General features: G+C 45.0%; 1 protein-coding gene across 7 annotated transcripts in view; it reads left to right on the top strand.

Moving 5' to 3' along the window:
* The window catches only part of COG4 (component of oligomeric golgi complex 4), a 39,996-nt gene that overhangs the window by 8,759 nt on the left and 14,804 nt on the right, over positions 1-16,433 (top strand). For all 7 annotated transcript variants that reach the window (XR_010114148.1, XR_010114149.1, XM_055297815.2 and 4 more), the window contains 9 exons: positions 198-372; positions 2,272-2,465; positions 4,990-5,095; positions 5,626-5,783; positions 6,545-6,603; positions 10,332-10,465; positions 13,365-13,483; positions 14,058-14,224; positions 15,013-15,178. Coding sequence is in view for 5 of the 7 variants with exons in the window: in XM_055297815.2 (XP_055153790.1) it covers positions 198-372; positions 2,272-2,465; positions 4,990-5,095; positions 5,626-5,783; positions 6,545-6,603; positions 10,332-10,465; positions 13,365-13,483; positions 14,058-14,224; positions 15,013-15,178 (1,278 nt within the window). In the remaining 2 variants the exon portion in view is untranslated. The remainder of the gene's footprint in view (positions 1-197; positions 373-2,271; positions 2,466-4,989; positions 5,096-5,625; positions 5,784-6,544; positions 6,604-10,331; positions 10,466-13,364; positions 13,484-14,057; positions 14,225-15,012; positions 15,179-16,433) is intronic.

Here is a 16,433-nt window from a genome sequence, read left to right as displayed (position 1 = left end):
ATTGTATGGTACCTGTCAGTGGTCTTGATCATCAATAACAATTGCCTTAACAGTAGTGGTGGTGTTTGTGAGATTGCTATTGACAGCTTAAAAGGACATGTAGGTTGACCAGATTCAGCTCCTGAATCTCCCTACCTTCTTGAGGGGTGTTTTTGAAAGAATAGGACATTGTTTCTAAGTACCAAATCTTTTTTCAGAACCGCCTCTATCAGGCCATTCAGAGAGCTGATGACATCTTGGACCTGAAGTTCTGCATGGATGGAGTTCAGACTGCTTTGAGGAATGAAGATTATGAGCAGGCTGCAGCCCATATTCATCGCTACTTGTGCCTGGACAAGTCAGTCATTGAGCTCAGCCGACAGGGCAAAGAGGGTCAGCATCTGAAACTTGGTTTTTAGTTTAGTTAAAATCATCTGTAATCTGAAGTAAGCAGACTCGACCAATAAAAACACATCAGTTTTTAGGAAGTTTTCTTTTTTCTTTTTCTTCTTTTTTTTTGAGACGGAGTCTCGCTCTTGTCAGGATGGGGTGCAGTGGCACGATCTTGGCTCGCTGCAACTTCCGCCTTCTGGGTTAAAGCGATTCTCCTGCCTCAGCCTCCTGAGTAGCTGGGATTATAGGCTCACACCACCACACCTCGCTAATGTTTTTTGTATTTTTAGTAGAGATGGGGTTTCACCATGTGGACAGACTGGTCTCGAACTCCTGATCTCTGGTGATCTGCCCGCCTTAGCCTCCCAAAGTGCTGAGATTACAGGCGTAAGCTACCGCGCCCAGCCAGGAAGTTTTCTTGTCTGGTAATAGGCCATACGTAGGTCCTGTACCATCCTGGGGCAGGCTTTGTTAAAGTAGTCTTCCCTATGTGTGGTTTCACTTTCTGCCATTTCAGTTCCCTGCAGCTTCAGTTACTCATGGTCAACCTTAGTCCAAAAATATTAAGGACAAATTCCAGAAGTAAACATCTTACTAGTTTTAAATTGCTTGCTGTTCTAAATAGTGTGATAAAATCTTGTACCACCCTGTCTGTCCCTTCGTCACAGGAAGGGTAAGTACAGTACAGTAAGATATTTTAAGAGAGAGGCCACATTTGCATAACTTTATTATGGTATCTTGTTATATTTTATCATATATTATTGTTAATCTCTTACTATGTCTAATTTACAAATTAAACTTTATCATAGATATGTATGTATAGGAAAAAACATAGTATATTTAAGGTTCAGTACTGTCGATGGTTTCAGGCATCCATAATGGTCTTGGAATGGATCCCCTACAGATAAGAAGGGACTACTGTATTCCCATTTTATGGAAAAGGAAACTGAATCCAGATCTACTGATTCTCTGGCCAGAGGGTTCTTTGCACTTGACCATATTGCCTACTCATAAAATGAAATTCTTAACCTGATGTTTTAGATCTTCCATGATCTTTATACACCCTGTCTTTCTAGCCTTGTTTAATGGTATTCACTTATGCATCCACTCATTGTGCAAATATTTCTCAAGCTCCTCCACATGCCAAGGAATATGCTACTTGGAATACTCTGCAAATATTCTTTTCATCTTTCTGCTTCTATTACTTCATGTATTTCATTCCGTTTGCCTGGAATGTTTGTTCTCCTGCGCAGGTATCAGAATCCTGCCCATCTTCAAGAGGTGGGATGTCACCTTCTCTAGGAAGCCTTTTCTGGTTAACCAGAAATGTGACTTTTTGACACGTTTCTTTTTTTTGAGACGGAGTCTCACTCTGTTGCCAGGCTGGAGTGCAGTGGCATGATCTCGGCTCATTGCAACCTCTGCCTCCCAGGTTCAAGGGATTCTTCTGCCTCAGCCTCCTGAGTAACTGGGACTACAGGCGCACGCCACCATGCCCAGCTAATTTTTCTATTTTTAGTAGAGACAGGGTTTCACCATGTTGGCCAGGATGGTCTCAATCCCTTGACCTCGTGATTCAGCCATCTTGGTCTCCCGAAGTGCTGGGATTACAGGCGTGAGCCACCGCTCCCGGCCTTTGGCACCTTTCTTATGACACATCATTTACTGTATTTCATCATCTTAATTTGTGCACAAACTATCTCTTCTACCTGATCCTAATTTCTGTGATGGTAGGATCAGGGCTGATCCATCTTGTAATCATACATATTACTAGCACAGCATCTTCACATAGTAAGTGCTTAATACGTATTTGCTGAATGAATAGTATTACACAAAGTGGCGTGGACCTGACACAGTACTATTCTTTACTTGAATTTTCATTTTCTTTCTGTTGAGCAGGGAGCATGATTGATGCCAACCTGAAATTGCTGCAGGAAGCTGAGCAACGTCTCAAAGCCATCGTGGCAGAGAAGTTCGCCATTGCCACCAAGGAAGGTGATCTGCCCCAGGTGGAGCGCTTCTTCAAGATCTTCCCACTGCTGGGTTTGCATGAGGAGGGATTAAGAAAGTTCTCAGAGTACCTTTGCAAGCAGGTATGGACCCTGATTGCTTGGCAGGATAATTGTGTGGCTCTCTGCCTGCAGATTGGGGCACTGGATGGATCCAGTTTCTATGGATACTTTCTCTCTTCTGGATATGACTCCCCTTCCTGCCCTTGCTATGTAGCCAGGCAGGACTGGATGCATGTGTTCATTCAACACACCTGTTGCCAGCCTACTGTGTACCAGGCGTGGCCAAAACATCTGCCAGTGCACATTCATTTCCAACAGAACAGGTGAAAGCATATGAAATTGAAATGCAAGTTCTCTGACAAGTTGAATCACTTTTTTTTTTTTTTCTGAGATGGAGTTTCACTCTTGTTGCTCAGGCTGGAGTACAATGGCATGATCTCAGCTCACTGCAACCTCCACCTCCCTGATTCAAGCAATTCTCCTGCCTCAGCCTCCCAAGTAGCTGGGATTACAAGCATACGCTACCACGCCCAGCTAATTTTGTATTTTTAGTAGAGACTGGGTTTCTCTGGTCTCAAACTCCCAATGTCAGGTGATCCACCCACCTCAGCCTCCCAAAGTGCTGGGATTACAGGTGTGAGCCACCGCGCCCAGCCTGAATCACTCTTTTAAAGCTCAAGCAATCCTCCTGCCTCAGCCTCCCAAGTAGTTGAGACTGTAGGCACATGCCACCATGCGTTGCTTTTTTTTTTTTTTTTTTTTAATAGAAACGGTCTCACTGTGTTACCCAGGCTGGTCTTGAACTCCTGGCCTCAAGCAGTCCTCCCACCTCAGCCTCCCAAAGTCCTGGGACTACCCCACCTGGCCGTTTTTTAGCTATATGTCTGTGTGTGTCACTCCCCTCCCACAAAAAAATTCTCTATCAGACCAGTATTATGCCGTTAAGAAAAATGATACCGTTCCCTAAGTGCTGACATATTTTATTCTCTAACATGTGTTTTGTTAAACAGGGTACAAAACAATATGTTGTCATTCCTGTTTAAAATGAGAGAGTTAGCAATCAAGATATATTTGTATAAGCATAAGATTTCTTTTGGAAGGGTTAACAATGGTCACCTCTGAAGAAAATTGGGAAATTAAGAGACACAGATTAGAAGAAGAACCACTTTTCACTGAATATTCCTTTGTTCCTTTGGAATGTTTAAGTGTGCGTTTTACTCATTCTAAAAAATTAATTGAAAACAAAATACAGGCCAGGCGCGGTGACTCACGCCTGTAATCTCAGAGCTTTGGGAGCCTGAGGCGGGTGGATCACCTGAGATCAGAAGTTCAGGACGAGCCTGGCCAACATGGTGAAACCCTGTGTCTACTAAAAAATACAAAAATTAGCCAGGCCTATTGGCGGGTGCCTGTAATCCCAACTACTCGGGAAGCTGAGACAGGAGAATCGTTTGAACCGGGGAGGCAGAGGTTGCAGTGAGCCGAGATTGTGCCATTACACTCCAGCCTGGGCGACCAGTGAAATCCCATCTCAAAAAAAAATGAAAACCTGCTCTATGGTACTTTTTTTTATCAGTATACTTTGCCACCCAGGACCTAGAAATGGCTTCTACCTTTAATCCAGTAAAAGTCCGTTCTGCAGTACCCAGGTTTTGTCCTGCTTGAGAAAGCACTGTTAATGATAACATGCCAGGCATAATGGCTCACGCCTGTAATTCCAACCGTTTGGGATGCTGAGGCAAGGGGATTGCTTGAGGCCAGGAGTTTGAGACCAGTCTAGGCAACATAGCGGGACCCCATCTCTACAGAAATTTAAAAAAAATTAGCCAGACATGGTGGCTCTCACCTATAGTTCCAGCTACTCAGGAGGCTGAGGTGAAAGGATCACTTGAGTCCAGGAGTTCAAGGCCACAGTGAACTATGACTGTGGCTCCCTTGTACTCCAGCCTGGGCAACAGAGTGAGACCCTGTGTCTTATTTTAAAATATGATAGAAAGTTACCCTTTAAGAAGATTGTTGAAACTGGGGGGCCGGGCACAGTGGCTCACGCCTGTAATCCTAGCACTTTGGGAGGCCAAGGCGGGTGGATCACGAGGTCAGGAGATCGAGACCATCCTGGCTAACACGGTGAAACCCCGTCTCTACTAAAAGTACAAAAAATTAACCGGGCGAGGTGGCAGGCGCCTGTAGTCCCAGCTACTCGGGAGGCTGAGGCAGGAGAATGGCGTGAACCCCAGGGGGTGGAGCCTGCAGTGAGCCGAGATCGCGCCACTGCACTCTAGCCTGTGCGACAGCGAGACTCTGTCTCAAAAAAAAAAAAAAAGAAAGAAAGAAACTGGGGACTCTCTCCCTTGGCTAATGGCAGTCCATATTTTCCAAGAGAAGAAAATAATGGAAGAGGAGCTACACCATGCTCACATTCCTTGTCCTGCCTGAGGCTCAAACTGTCCCTCAACGGAATTCCTCTGTGCTGCCTGGGCTTCCAGACATGAAGGGAAATGTGAAAAAAAAGAAAGCCAATGGGAGGCCTTTTTGGAAAACTGAGATAAACCTGGTGTGAGGGTGACCTTTCTGAGCAATATGTGTGGGTTTTCTCCTTTTTTAGGTGGCTAGTAAAGCTGAGGAGAATCTGCTCATGGTGCTGGGGACAGACATGAGTGATCGGAGAGCTGCAGTCATCTTTGCAGATACACTTACTCTTCTGTTTGAAGGTGAGCCTCTTTCTCCACTCTAGAGAGACTGGAGACATTTCTATATGACACCTGCATCCTAGCCTTTCTTCTCACCCTTCTAGCCTGATGACTTTAACTTAATCATGTAGTTCATTGTGTATTAATTGATTGGAGAATTAAATAACTTCCAGATTCAGTGCCTGATTAGCAAAGATTAGAGTCTCTCCAGTGTTTTGATCCTGCCTAACCCTCAAACCCCAAACTCTGTAAGAATAAATTTAACCCTAAAATAAATTACTGGATAGCTAGTGATGCTGATTTCCAAAGATGCTGCTGTAGAAAACAGTATCAATGTAACTTACCAAATGCCTGCTGGTGTACCAAGCACTGTGCATATTTAACATATTTGCCTAGCAGCCCCTAGCATTGACTAGGCCTATTTGTGTTCATTTTAGAAAGTGAAGCAGCCAAAAGGATTGAGCTAGACCCTCGGTTAGTCCCGGATGGCAGCAAGTTTATTTTGTAGGAAGAATATTTGGAATACAACCCTATTGCTTCCTCCCTTCTAGGGATTGCCCGCATTGTGGAGACCCACCAACCAATAGTGGAGACCTATTATGGGCCAGGGAGACTCTATACCCTGATCAAATATCTGCAGGTGGAATGTGACAGACAGGTGGAGAAGGTGGTAGACAAGTTCATCAAGCAAAGGGACTACCACCAGCAGGTGAGCAGGGGAAGCTACAGGTGGCGTTTGGTAGCAGTTTTAGCCAGAAACACTGAGTAGAATGAATTGGAAGGGAAAAAGTGAAAAAAGGCGCAGACAGGAGAAAAATAAATGCTAAGCACAGACTGGCCTGCGTCTTGCCCATTGCCAGCTTACTTTGGACTTGAGGTGTTGTCGAGATGATCATGGCCTCAGTTCAAGACCAAAACGGAAATAAAAAGGGCTTCCTGAAAAGAACACAGCAGAAGGAGTAGACCAGTTCTCTATCACAAAATATGCAGCAGTGCCCTCTGATGATATAATGACAATTCTATTTCTTGAGGTCCTATTAAGTGTCCAAGTAATTGTCTCCAATTTCCCCTTCATTCCTAAGATGTTAAAGATAACGTTTGCTTTTTCAGAACTTTATTTTTTCCTTCTTTTGAGCAGAGAAAGTAAAAGTACGACATAGAAATAGGAGTGGCCTCATACAATTGTATTTCTAGAACTCCAGACTAGGAGACTATAAACAGTAGTCTATTGGAACACCATTAGCATGGCTTTTAAGCACAGTAACAGAGGTGAGTATTGTTAGCATCCAACCCAAAAACAAATCTTTGGCCTGTCATCCTGAAAGCCCACTGCTGGCTTGAAGGGAAGGTAAACCTGGTAAGCAAACTAAACCTAAACATTCTTATATGCCAAAAGTTTGGAGTGACCAGCAGGAGGCCAATAGATGTGGGGGTGGGGAAGAATATTCTCATTCCTGTGTTATGTTGCAGTTCCGGCATGTTCAGAACAACTTGATGAGAAATTCTACAACAGAAAAAATCGAACCAAGGTAATAATCCTTCTCTCTCCTTCAGCTCACAGGAATTTGAATTGGTAATCATGTATATATAATTCAGACTACTCTGTTACAATGTGGTCTATGATTTTAAAATATTTTATCAATTACCCTTATTTTTCAGTGGAATGTATCATATGAACAAAAGTATATATAAATAAAATGTGTAATAAATCATAATCAGCCAGGCACAGTGGCTCACGCCTGTCATCCCACCACTTTGGGAGGCTGAGGCAGGCGGATCACAAGGTCAGGAGTTCGAGACCAGCTTGGCCAATATGGTGAAACCCCATCTCTACTAAAAATACAAAAATTAGCTGGGCATGGTGGTGCGCACCTGTAGTCCCAGCTACTCGGGAGGCTGAGGCAGGAGAATAGCTTGAAACTGGGAGGTGGAGGTTGCAGTGAGCTGAGATCACACCACTGCACTCCACCCTGGGTTACAAAGCGAGACTCCATCTCAAAAAATAAATAAATAAAAATAAATAAATAAATAATAAATCATAATCAGTACAATCACATGTCATTTAATGACTGGAATACTTTTTTTTTTTTTTGAGACAGAGTATCTCACTCTGTCACCCATACTGGAGTGCAGTAGCATGATCTTGGCTCACTGCAGCCCCTGTCTCCCAGGTTCAAGCGATTCTCTTCCCTTAGCCTCCCAAGTAGCTGGAACTACAGGCATGCATCACCATTCCCAGCTAATTTTTTATAATTTTAGTAGAGACAGGGTTTTGCCATGATGGCCAGGTTAGTCTCGAACTCCTGACCTTAAGTGATCCGCCCATCTTGGCCTCCCAAAATGCTGAGATTATAGGCATGAGCCACCATCCCCTGCCAACAACTGGAGTACTTTCTGAAAAATACATCGTTAGACAATTTCCATTGTGTCAACATCATAGGGTATATTTAGCCTACTACACACCTAGGCTATATGATACAAACTATTGCTCCTAGGCTATAAGCCTGTATGGCATATTACTGTACTGAATACCATAGGTAATTATAACACAATGGTAAGTATCTGTGTATCTAAACATATCTAAACATAGAAAAGGTACAGTAAAAATACAATACTATAATATTATGGGAACACTCTTGTGTATACCGATAGTTTTTTTTGTTGTTATTTTGGGATTTTTTTGTTTTTTTGAGATAGGGTCTTGCTTTGTTGCCCAGGCCAGACTGCAGTACGGTGGTATGATCCTGGCTTACTGCAGCCTTGACCTTCTGGGCTCAAGCAGTCCTCCCACCTCGGCCTCCCGAGTAGCTGGGACCATATGTGTACACCACCACGTTGGGCTAATTTTTGTATTTTTTGTAGAGACAAGGTTTTGCCATGTTGCCTAGGCTGGTCTCAAACTCCTGGGCTCAAGTGATCCTTTCACCTCCCAGAGACTTCCCAGAGTGATGGGATTACAGGTGTGAGCCACCATGCCCAGCCCAGCAGTTCATTTTTGACCAAAATGTTCTTATGTAGCATGACTACACTTTTGAAGCCCCCAGAGTGACTCTCCTCTTCCCTTCCCACAAAGGTAACTACTATCCTAAAATTTTAAACTTTTCCTTTTTTTTTTTTTAATTAGAAACAGGGTCTCCATTTCCCAGGCTGGAGTGAAGTGGTACAGTGACACAATCACAGCACACTGTAACCACCAACTCATGGACTCAGGCGATTCTCCAGCCTCAGCCTCCCGAGTAGCTCCTGACTAGCTAGGATTACAGTCACCACTCCCAGCTAAATGGTTTTTTTTGTGTGGTTTTTTTGTTTGTTTTTGTTTTGTTTTTTTGAGGCAGTCTCGCTCTGTTGCCTAGGCTGGAGTGCAGTGGCGTGGTGTGATCTCGACTCACCACAACCTCTGCCTGCCAGGTTCAAGTGATTCTCCTGCCTCAGCCTCCCAAGTAGCTGGGACTATAGGCAGGTGCCACCACGCCCGGTTAATTTTTTTGTATCTTTAGTAGAGATGAGGTTTTTTGTTTTTTTTTTATTTAGACAGAGTCTCACTCTATCGCCCAGGCTGGAGTGCAGTGGCACGATCTCGGCTCCCTGCAAGCTCCACCTCCTGGATTCACGCCATTCTCCTGCCTCAGTCTCCCGTGTAGCTGGGACTATAGGCACCCGCCACCATGCCCAGCTAATTTTTTTTTTTTTTTGTATTTTTAGTAGAGACAGGGATTTACCATGTTAGCCAGGATAGTCTCAATCTCCTGACCTTGTGATCCACCCGCCTCAGCCTCCCAAAGTGCTGGGATTACAGGCATGAGCCACCGCGCCCGGCCAAGATGAGGTTTTGCCATGTTAGCCAGGCTGGTCTCAAACTCCTGACTTCAGGTGATCCATCCACCTCGGCCTCCCAAAGTGCCAGAATTACGGGCATGAGCCACCGTGCCCAGCCAATTTTTTAATTTTTGGTAGAGATGAGGGCTTGCTGTGTTGCCCAGGATGGTCTTGAATCAAGTGATTCCCCCTGCCTCAGCCTTCGAAAGCACTGGAATTACAGGCATGAGCCCCGGTAATCCAGCCAAACTTTTACTTTTTTGTTTTGTTTTGTTTTTGTTTTTTTTGAGACAGTCTCACTCTGTTGCCCAGGCTGGAGTGCAGTGGCGCTATCTCTGCTCACTGCAAGCTCCACCTCTTGGGTTCACGCCATTCTCCTGCCTCAGCCTCCCGAGTAGCTGGGACTACAGGTTCCTGCCACCACACCCAGCTAATTTTTTGTATTTTTAGTAGAGACGGGGTTTCACCATGTTGGCCAGGATGGTCTCAATCTCTTGACCTCATGATCCACCCGCCTCAGCCTCCCAAAGTACTGGGATTACAGGTGTGACCCACCGCGCCTGGTCATAGGTAATCTTTATTCAAACCACACAACAGGCCAGGCGCTGTAGCTCATGCCTGTAATCCCAGCACTTCAAGAGGCCAAGGCAGGAGGATCACTTGAGGCCAGGAGTTCAAGACCGGCCTAGCCAACATGGCAAATTCCCATCTCTACTAAAGATACAAAAATCTGCCAGGTGGGGTGGCACACACCTGTAATCCCAGCTACTCATGTGGCTAAGGCATGAGACTCACTTGAACCAAGAGGCGGAGGTTGCAGTGAGCCAAGATTGCACCACTGCCCTACAGCCTGGGCAACAGAGCAAGACCAAGACTCTGTCTCAAAAAGAAAAGAAAATAGGCCGGGCACAGTGGCTCACACCTGTAATTCCAGCACTTTGAGAGGCTGAGGCAGGCAGATCATGAGGTCAGGAGATTGAGACCATCCTCACTAATACAGTGAAACCCCATCTCTACTAAGAATACAAAAAATTAGCCAGGCATGGTGGTGGGTGCCTGTAGTCCCAGCTACTTGGGAGGCTGAGGCAGGAGAAATGGCGTGAACCCAGGAGGCGGAGCTTGCAGGGAGCCGAGATCGAGCCACTGCACTCCAGCCTGGGCAACAAAGCGACTCCATCTCCAAAAAAAAAGAAAAGAAGACACATCTCCCAACCTTTTAGGGGTCTGGCAGAATTTTAGGGAGTGAATGATTTAGGTGAAGCAGGGAAATGGAAAATGTGGTTAACAGCTATCTCTGATTCTAATTGGGCCAGCAGAGCTAGGAGGGCCATCTGGCAGAGCTGTTCCTTATGGGCCCAGTGGGGAGGGGGAATTTGCCCTGTAGCTCTTGTGTCTAAGGGAATCCATTGTCCTCCTGTTCCTTCTGCTTCATGTGTCCCAGAGAACTGGACCCCATCCTGACTGAGGTCACCCTGATGAATGCCCGCAGTGAGCTATACTTACGCTTCCTCAGGAAGAGGATTAGCTCTGATTTTGAGGTGGGGGACTCCATGGCCTCAGAAGAAGTAAAGCAAGGTAAAAATATTTCCCATATTTTTGGGGAGGGTTGAGATATAATTGGTAGTGTTTCTTAATAGTTAAGCCACAGATCTCTTATTAAGGAAACAATTGGGACTTACTAGCCCCTGGTGGTCTGTAGGCAAATTGACTCCCAGGAAGAAATCTAAATTTACTGGATTTTAGAATTGGACTAGATCTTTGAGGCCATCTAATCACTTTACAGATGAGGACACTGGTGCCGTTTTAAATTTTATGGGATATAAATTATACTTCAATGAAGTGTTCTTTGTTTTTTTTTTTTTTTTTTGAGACAGAGTCTCGCTGTCACCCAGGCTGGAGTGCAGTGGCGCGATCTCAGCTCACTGCAGGCTCCGCCCCCCGGGGTTCATGCCATTCTCCTGCCTCAGCCTCCTGAGTAGCTGGGACTACAGGTGCCTGCCACCTCGCCTGGCTAATTTTTTGTATTTTTAGTAGAGACGGGGTTTCACTGTGTTAGCCAGGATGGTCTCGATCTCCTGACCTCGTGATCCGCCCGCCTTGGCCTCCCAAAGTGCTGGGATTACAGGCGTGAGCCACCGCACCCAGCCTTTTTGTTTTTTTTTTAAGAGTACATAGGCCAGGTGCGGTGGCTCACATCTGTAATCCCAGCACTTTGGGAGGCAGAGGCAGATGGATTACCGGAGGTCAGGAGTTCGAGACCAGCCTGACCAATATGATGAAACCCCATCTCTACTAAAAATACAAAAATTAGCCGAGCGTGGTGCTATGCACCTGTAGTCCCAGCTACTCGGGAGGTTGAGACAGGAGAATTGCTTGAACCCCGGGGGGCATAGGGCCAAGATCGCGCCACTGCACTCCAGCCTGGGTGACAGAGCCAGACTCTGTCTCAAAAAAAAAAAAAAAAAAAGAGTATATAATGTGCAGGAATCCTCTCATCCCTCTCAGTCTCCCAGTTCCCCCAGTCACAATTTTTCAAGGAATAATTGACATTGATAAGAAAGGGGGCTGGGTGCAGTGGCTCACACCTATAATCCCAACACTTTGGGAGGCTGAGGCAGGAGAATCGCTTGAGCTCAAGAGTTCAAGACCAGCCTGGGCAACCTGACAAGACCCTGTCACTATATTAAAAGATAAAAATTTTGGCTGGGTTTGGTGGCTCACGCATAATCCCAAAACTTTGGGAGGCCGAGGAGGAAGGATCGCTTGATCCCAGGAGTTTGAGATCAGCCTCGTCAACATAGTGAAACCCCATCTCTAAAATATTAAATTAAATTAAATAATAAAAGATAAACATTTAAAAAAAATTTTTAAAAGGTATGCCAGAGTCCAGTTTCATTTACACATTGACTCGCTAGGTTTTTAAGATGACCATTTAATTCCTTCTGGCTACTAAAGTAAGAGTTACAGCAAAAAAATTAAAAAAATAAAAATCCGACTGGGCAAATACATGCAGGGTTCTTTGGGCTGGGGACTTGAGACCCACCCAGCATCTGTGGCATTCTGCATGGCTTGTGCCAATAATATGTGGCAGGGGTGTTACAGAATCGGTGTGTAAAGGAAATTGTGTGCTCATTTGGAGTTCGCTTGTCAATGTCAATGATGACTATCACTTGATCTTAGCCAAAAGGCTGAGAAGCAGTAATGATGACTACCACCGTTCAGAGCTGTGTTGCCCAATACGTAGGCATTCATGAATTGAAATTCAAAGTCAAATTTAATTACAATTAAATAAAATTTTAAATTCATCTTTCTCACCTGGATTCTGAGAAAAAAAATTTTAATTAAAAAAAAAATTCAGTTCCTAAGTTATGTTCATCACATTTCAAGTGCTCAATTGCTAACATGGCTAATGGCTACTGTTATCAGATAACAGATACAGAATATTTTCTCTTTTCTTGTTGTTTGTTTATTTTTTGTAGAGACAGAGTATTGCTGTGTTGCCCAGGCTGGTCTCAAAACTCCTGGACCCAAGCGATCCTCCCACCTTGGCCTCCCAAAGTGCTGGATTACAGGTGTGAGTCACCACACCTGATCAGAATATTTTCATTATCACAGAAATTCTATTGGACAATACTTGCGTAGAGAAGGAAATATTCTATATCCAATATACTTTTATCTTTGCCATGGAAACTTATATCTTTTGACTCCTATTAATTAATCCTAAGGGAATAATGGAAAAGGAGTAAAAAGTTTTTTGTACAAAAGTATTCACTATAATCTCCAATTATTGTGATATTCTATTATCTCCAGTAATGGCAAAACATTTGGAAATAACCAGGTGTCTAAAAATAGAGTGGTTATTTTCTCAATTTCACATGAAACAACATAAAAGTTAAAAATAAGGCCGGGCACAGTGGCTCATGCCTGTAATCCCAGCAATTTGGGAGGCCGAGGCAGGTGGATTACCTGAGGTCAGGAGTTCGAGACCAACCTCAACATGGAGAAACCCTGTCTCTACTAAAAACACAAAATTAGCCGGGCGTGGTGGTGCATGCCTGTAATCCCAGCTACTCGGGAGGCTGAGGCAGGAGAATTGTTTGAACCTGGGAGGCAGGGGTTGCAGTGAGCCGAGATCACGCCATTGCACTCCAGCCTGGGCAACAAGAGCGAAACTCCATCTCAAAAAAAAAAAATAGTTAAAAATAAAAAAAGAGTAGTTTTTAAAATGTGGATTATATACCTGATGAAATGCCACATAGTCATGAAAAATAAGGTAGGTGAAAACATGGAAAATATTTATGATATACTTTTTTAAAGCAGAATTCAAAATTGCTATCTGTATCGTGATTATAGCTATGTAAAATATGTACATATTTCGAAGAAAGACTAGAAAGGAACCTGAAAAAATGAAAAAAGTTGCTCTGTTTCCCTTGGTGAAAAAAAAATGAGTATTCCTTTCTTGGCTGTCCCCTAGAGCACCAGAAGTGTCTGGACAAACTCCTCAATAACTGCCTTTTGAGCTGTACCATGCAGGAGCTAATTGGCTTATATGTTACCATGGAGGAGTACTTCATGAGGGAGACTGTCAATAAGGTAGGACATAGGACGCATCTCTTGGAAATGGGGCTTCCAGTCCAAGAAGCCAGGCTGAAGGAAATGGCTGAGGCATGTCATATTTCTTGGTCCTGCTTTGAGAATACTCTTGCATGCAGATTGAGTGGTACCACTTTGTATGGTTACAGAGCGTCTTTGGAGTCATTGTGCTCTTTGTATGCTCAGTTAGGACTTCCTTCCCAAGAATTAAAAAAGAACAGCTCAGCTCAGCTCAGCTCTTCAGGGAACCCACTTGTTCCCTCCCTCCCTGAAGATTTGTGGGTAAGGAGCCTCAGGGAAGTAGGGCCTCCGCAGATGTCTTACACTCCCCAGGTAATGGATCTCTGCAGGGCTAAGGCCTGAAATATTTAATTGATCACCTAGTGATCAATAGGGAAGTGAGCTATTTTGACAAGGAGGATGCACACCAATCCGTGACCAGAACACGCCATGTTGGGAGAAACATGGACAAGGTACAGAAAAGGGAGCAAAGCTAGGGCCAGTGTACCCAGAATCATCTAGAACATGACATGCAGAACTGGGACCCTCAGTGTTTGCTTTGCCTTTTGGGTAGGCTGTGGCTCTGGACACCTATGAGAAGGGTCAGTTGACATCCAGCATGGTGGATGATGTCTTCTACATTGTTAAGAAGTGCATTGGGCGGGCCCTGTCCAGCTCCAGCATTGACTGTCTCTGTGCCATGATCAACCTCGCCACCACAGAGCTGGAGTCTGACTTCAGGTACAGTTGTCTCCCTTTCTCCTTTCTAGGCAGAAAGGCTCTTCCTGTTGATTCCTGAGGCCCATTTGTTTCTGCCCTTTGTCCTCATGATTCTAGTTAAGTTCTACACAGGACATAAGCTCCTATCCCTAAGATAGTATCCTTGGCTCCAGGAAGCTGTTGGTCAGCCATATATCTCATGGGCCAAATTTCTGTTCCCTGGACTAGACTGAAGGAGCTATGGGCCCTTAGACGTAAGAAAGAGAACAGGCAGTTCAGATGAATAATACCACCAATAGGTACCATTGCTACAGGCCCAGCACCATGCTAATCTCCTGCGCTTTTGAGGTCCTAATAACAACCCTATGAGGTAGGAACTGTTAGCTCTGTTTTATAGATGAGGAAACTGGGCTTTAGGGAGATTCCGTCCTCATCAAAGATCCACCACTTAGGAGTCAGAGGTGGAATCCAGAACTGAGTAACTCAAAACCCGTTCTCAACTCCTACATGGTACTGCGTTCACTAAGCCGCACAGCTTTGTTGGAGTGCAGTGGTGATGGCTAAAAGCCTCATAAACAGTAGAGATTGGCCAGTCTCCTCTATATGTTCTTGTCACATCAGTGTCCTTGAGGAGGTGCTGGTTACTTTCATACCTTGGCTCCTCAGGTCTCCTACAGTGGTCTTAAGGACTGGTTATTCCCCCTAAAAGAGCACCTTGTGCTGCTGGGTCAGAGTGGTGAACACTGGCCTTTCTGTCCTGGTGGCCAAGTTGAGCACTGTCAATCCTTCTATGCCATCCTGCCCCCCAGGGATGTTCTGTGTAATAAGCTGCGGATGGGCTTCCCGGCCACCACCTTCCAGGACATCCAGCGTGGGGTGACAAGTGCCGTGAACATCATGCACAGCAGCCTCCAGCAAGGCAAATTTGACACAAAAGGCATTGAGAGTACTGACAAGGCGAAGCTGTCCTTCCTGGTAGGTACCCCATAGCTCACGAGCTGGGTTGGTTTATCTCGAGAGGTTACGCTATCACTGCTAAGCCACAGTATAATTGGCCTCTAGCTAGAGACTTTTCCTCCAGTGTCTATATAGAAGGAAAATTCTTCCTTTAAGGGAAGTTCCTCCCAGAAGGTTCTGAAACCATTTCTTACTCAGGGACATATTCTGAGCAGCCTGAGCCACCATAGAGGCTGGGCTGTCCACCTGTCACCTAGCATTCATTCCCCAGAGCTCTGCCCAGCTGCTCAGGAGCCCACTGAGTGTCAAGCTTGGCTTGCATCTGCCACAGAACCAGCTCTACCATCTGTACCAGGCCACCAGACTGCTTCTCTGAGGAGAGGCCCACAGCATGGGCAGGCGCCAGTCCTTCAGGCCTGCCATCACTGCTCTACTAGCACATGTCTTAGGCTTTCAACTTCCTCTGGAAAGGAGGCCTTATTAAAGTCCTTTGCTACCCAGAATGACAGATGTGATAAAGCAGCAAGCCTTCCATTTTGTGACAGCTTGGAAAGGAGGGGCACAGAAGGGTGAAAGGATTTGTACAAAGCAACAACCAGTTTGTGATGAGCCAGAGAGACCACAAATGTGTCCTAAGATCAAGATCAGGCCTCTCTAGCACACGCTGTCTTAGCACGCACGGGAGTAGCACAGTCCAAGGTCCATTCTGCTCCATCCCCCACATTGGCCGCACCCTGAGTCTTGAGTTCTGAGGCTCAGAGCCTGAAAGAAACATCTAGTAGCAGAGCTGTCATCTGTAGCCCACAGGTGGGTTTGGATGCAAAAATGTTCGCATGCATTTTTGGGTCACAGGGTCCTTAGCTTTTATCAGATTCTTTTTTGTTTTTTTGAGATGGAGTCTTGCTCTTATTCCCCAGGCTGGAGTGCAATGGCATGACCTTGGCTCACTGCAACTTCCCCCTCACAAGTTCAAGCGATTCTCCTGCTTTAGCCTCCCCAGTAGCTGGGATTACAGGCATGCGCCACCACACCTGGCTAATTTTTTTTTTTTTTAGTAAAGACTGGGTTTCGCCACCATGACTGGCTATCATATTCTTAAAAGGATCTGTGACCCCCAAAAGAGTTCAGAGCTGTTACTTTCAGAGAGAGAAGCCTAAACTTGCTAATATCTACCAACCCCTGTGCAGAGGAACCCATAGTAACTGGTTATGAGACAAATCCAATATGAAAGCTGTTTAGGCAGCCCCACTCTCTTCCTGTCATAGAAAATATT

Source organism: Symphalangus syndactylus, chromosome 11 (genome assembly GCF_028878055.3).
Source record: "Symphalangus syndactylus isolate Jambi chromosome 11, NHGRI_mSymSyn1-v2.1_pri, whole genome shotgun sequence".
NCBI classification, from domain to species: domain Eukaryota; kingdom Metazoa; phylum Chordata; class Mammalia; order Primates; family Hylobatidae; genus Symphalangus; species Symphalangus syndactylus.
Note: the sequence above shows the minus strand (reverse complement) of the source record. Positions and strands in the feature narration are given on the sequence as shown.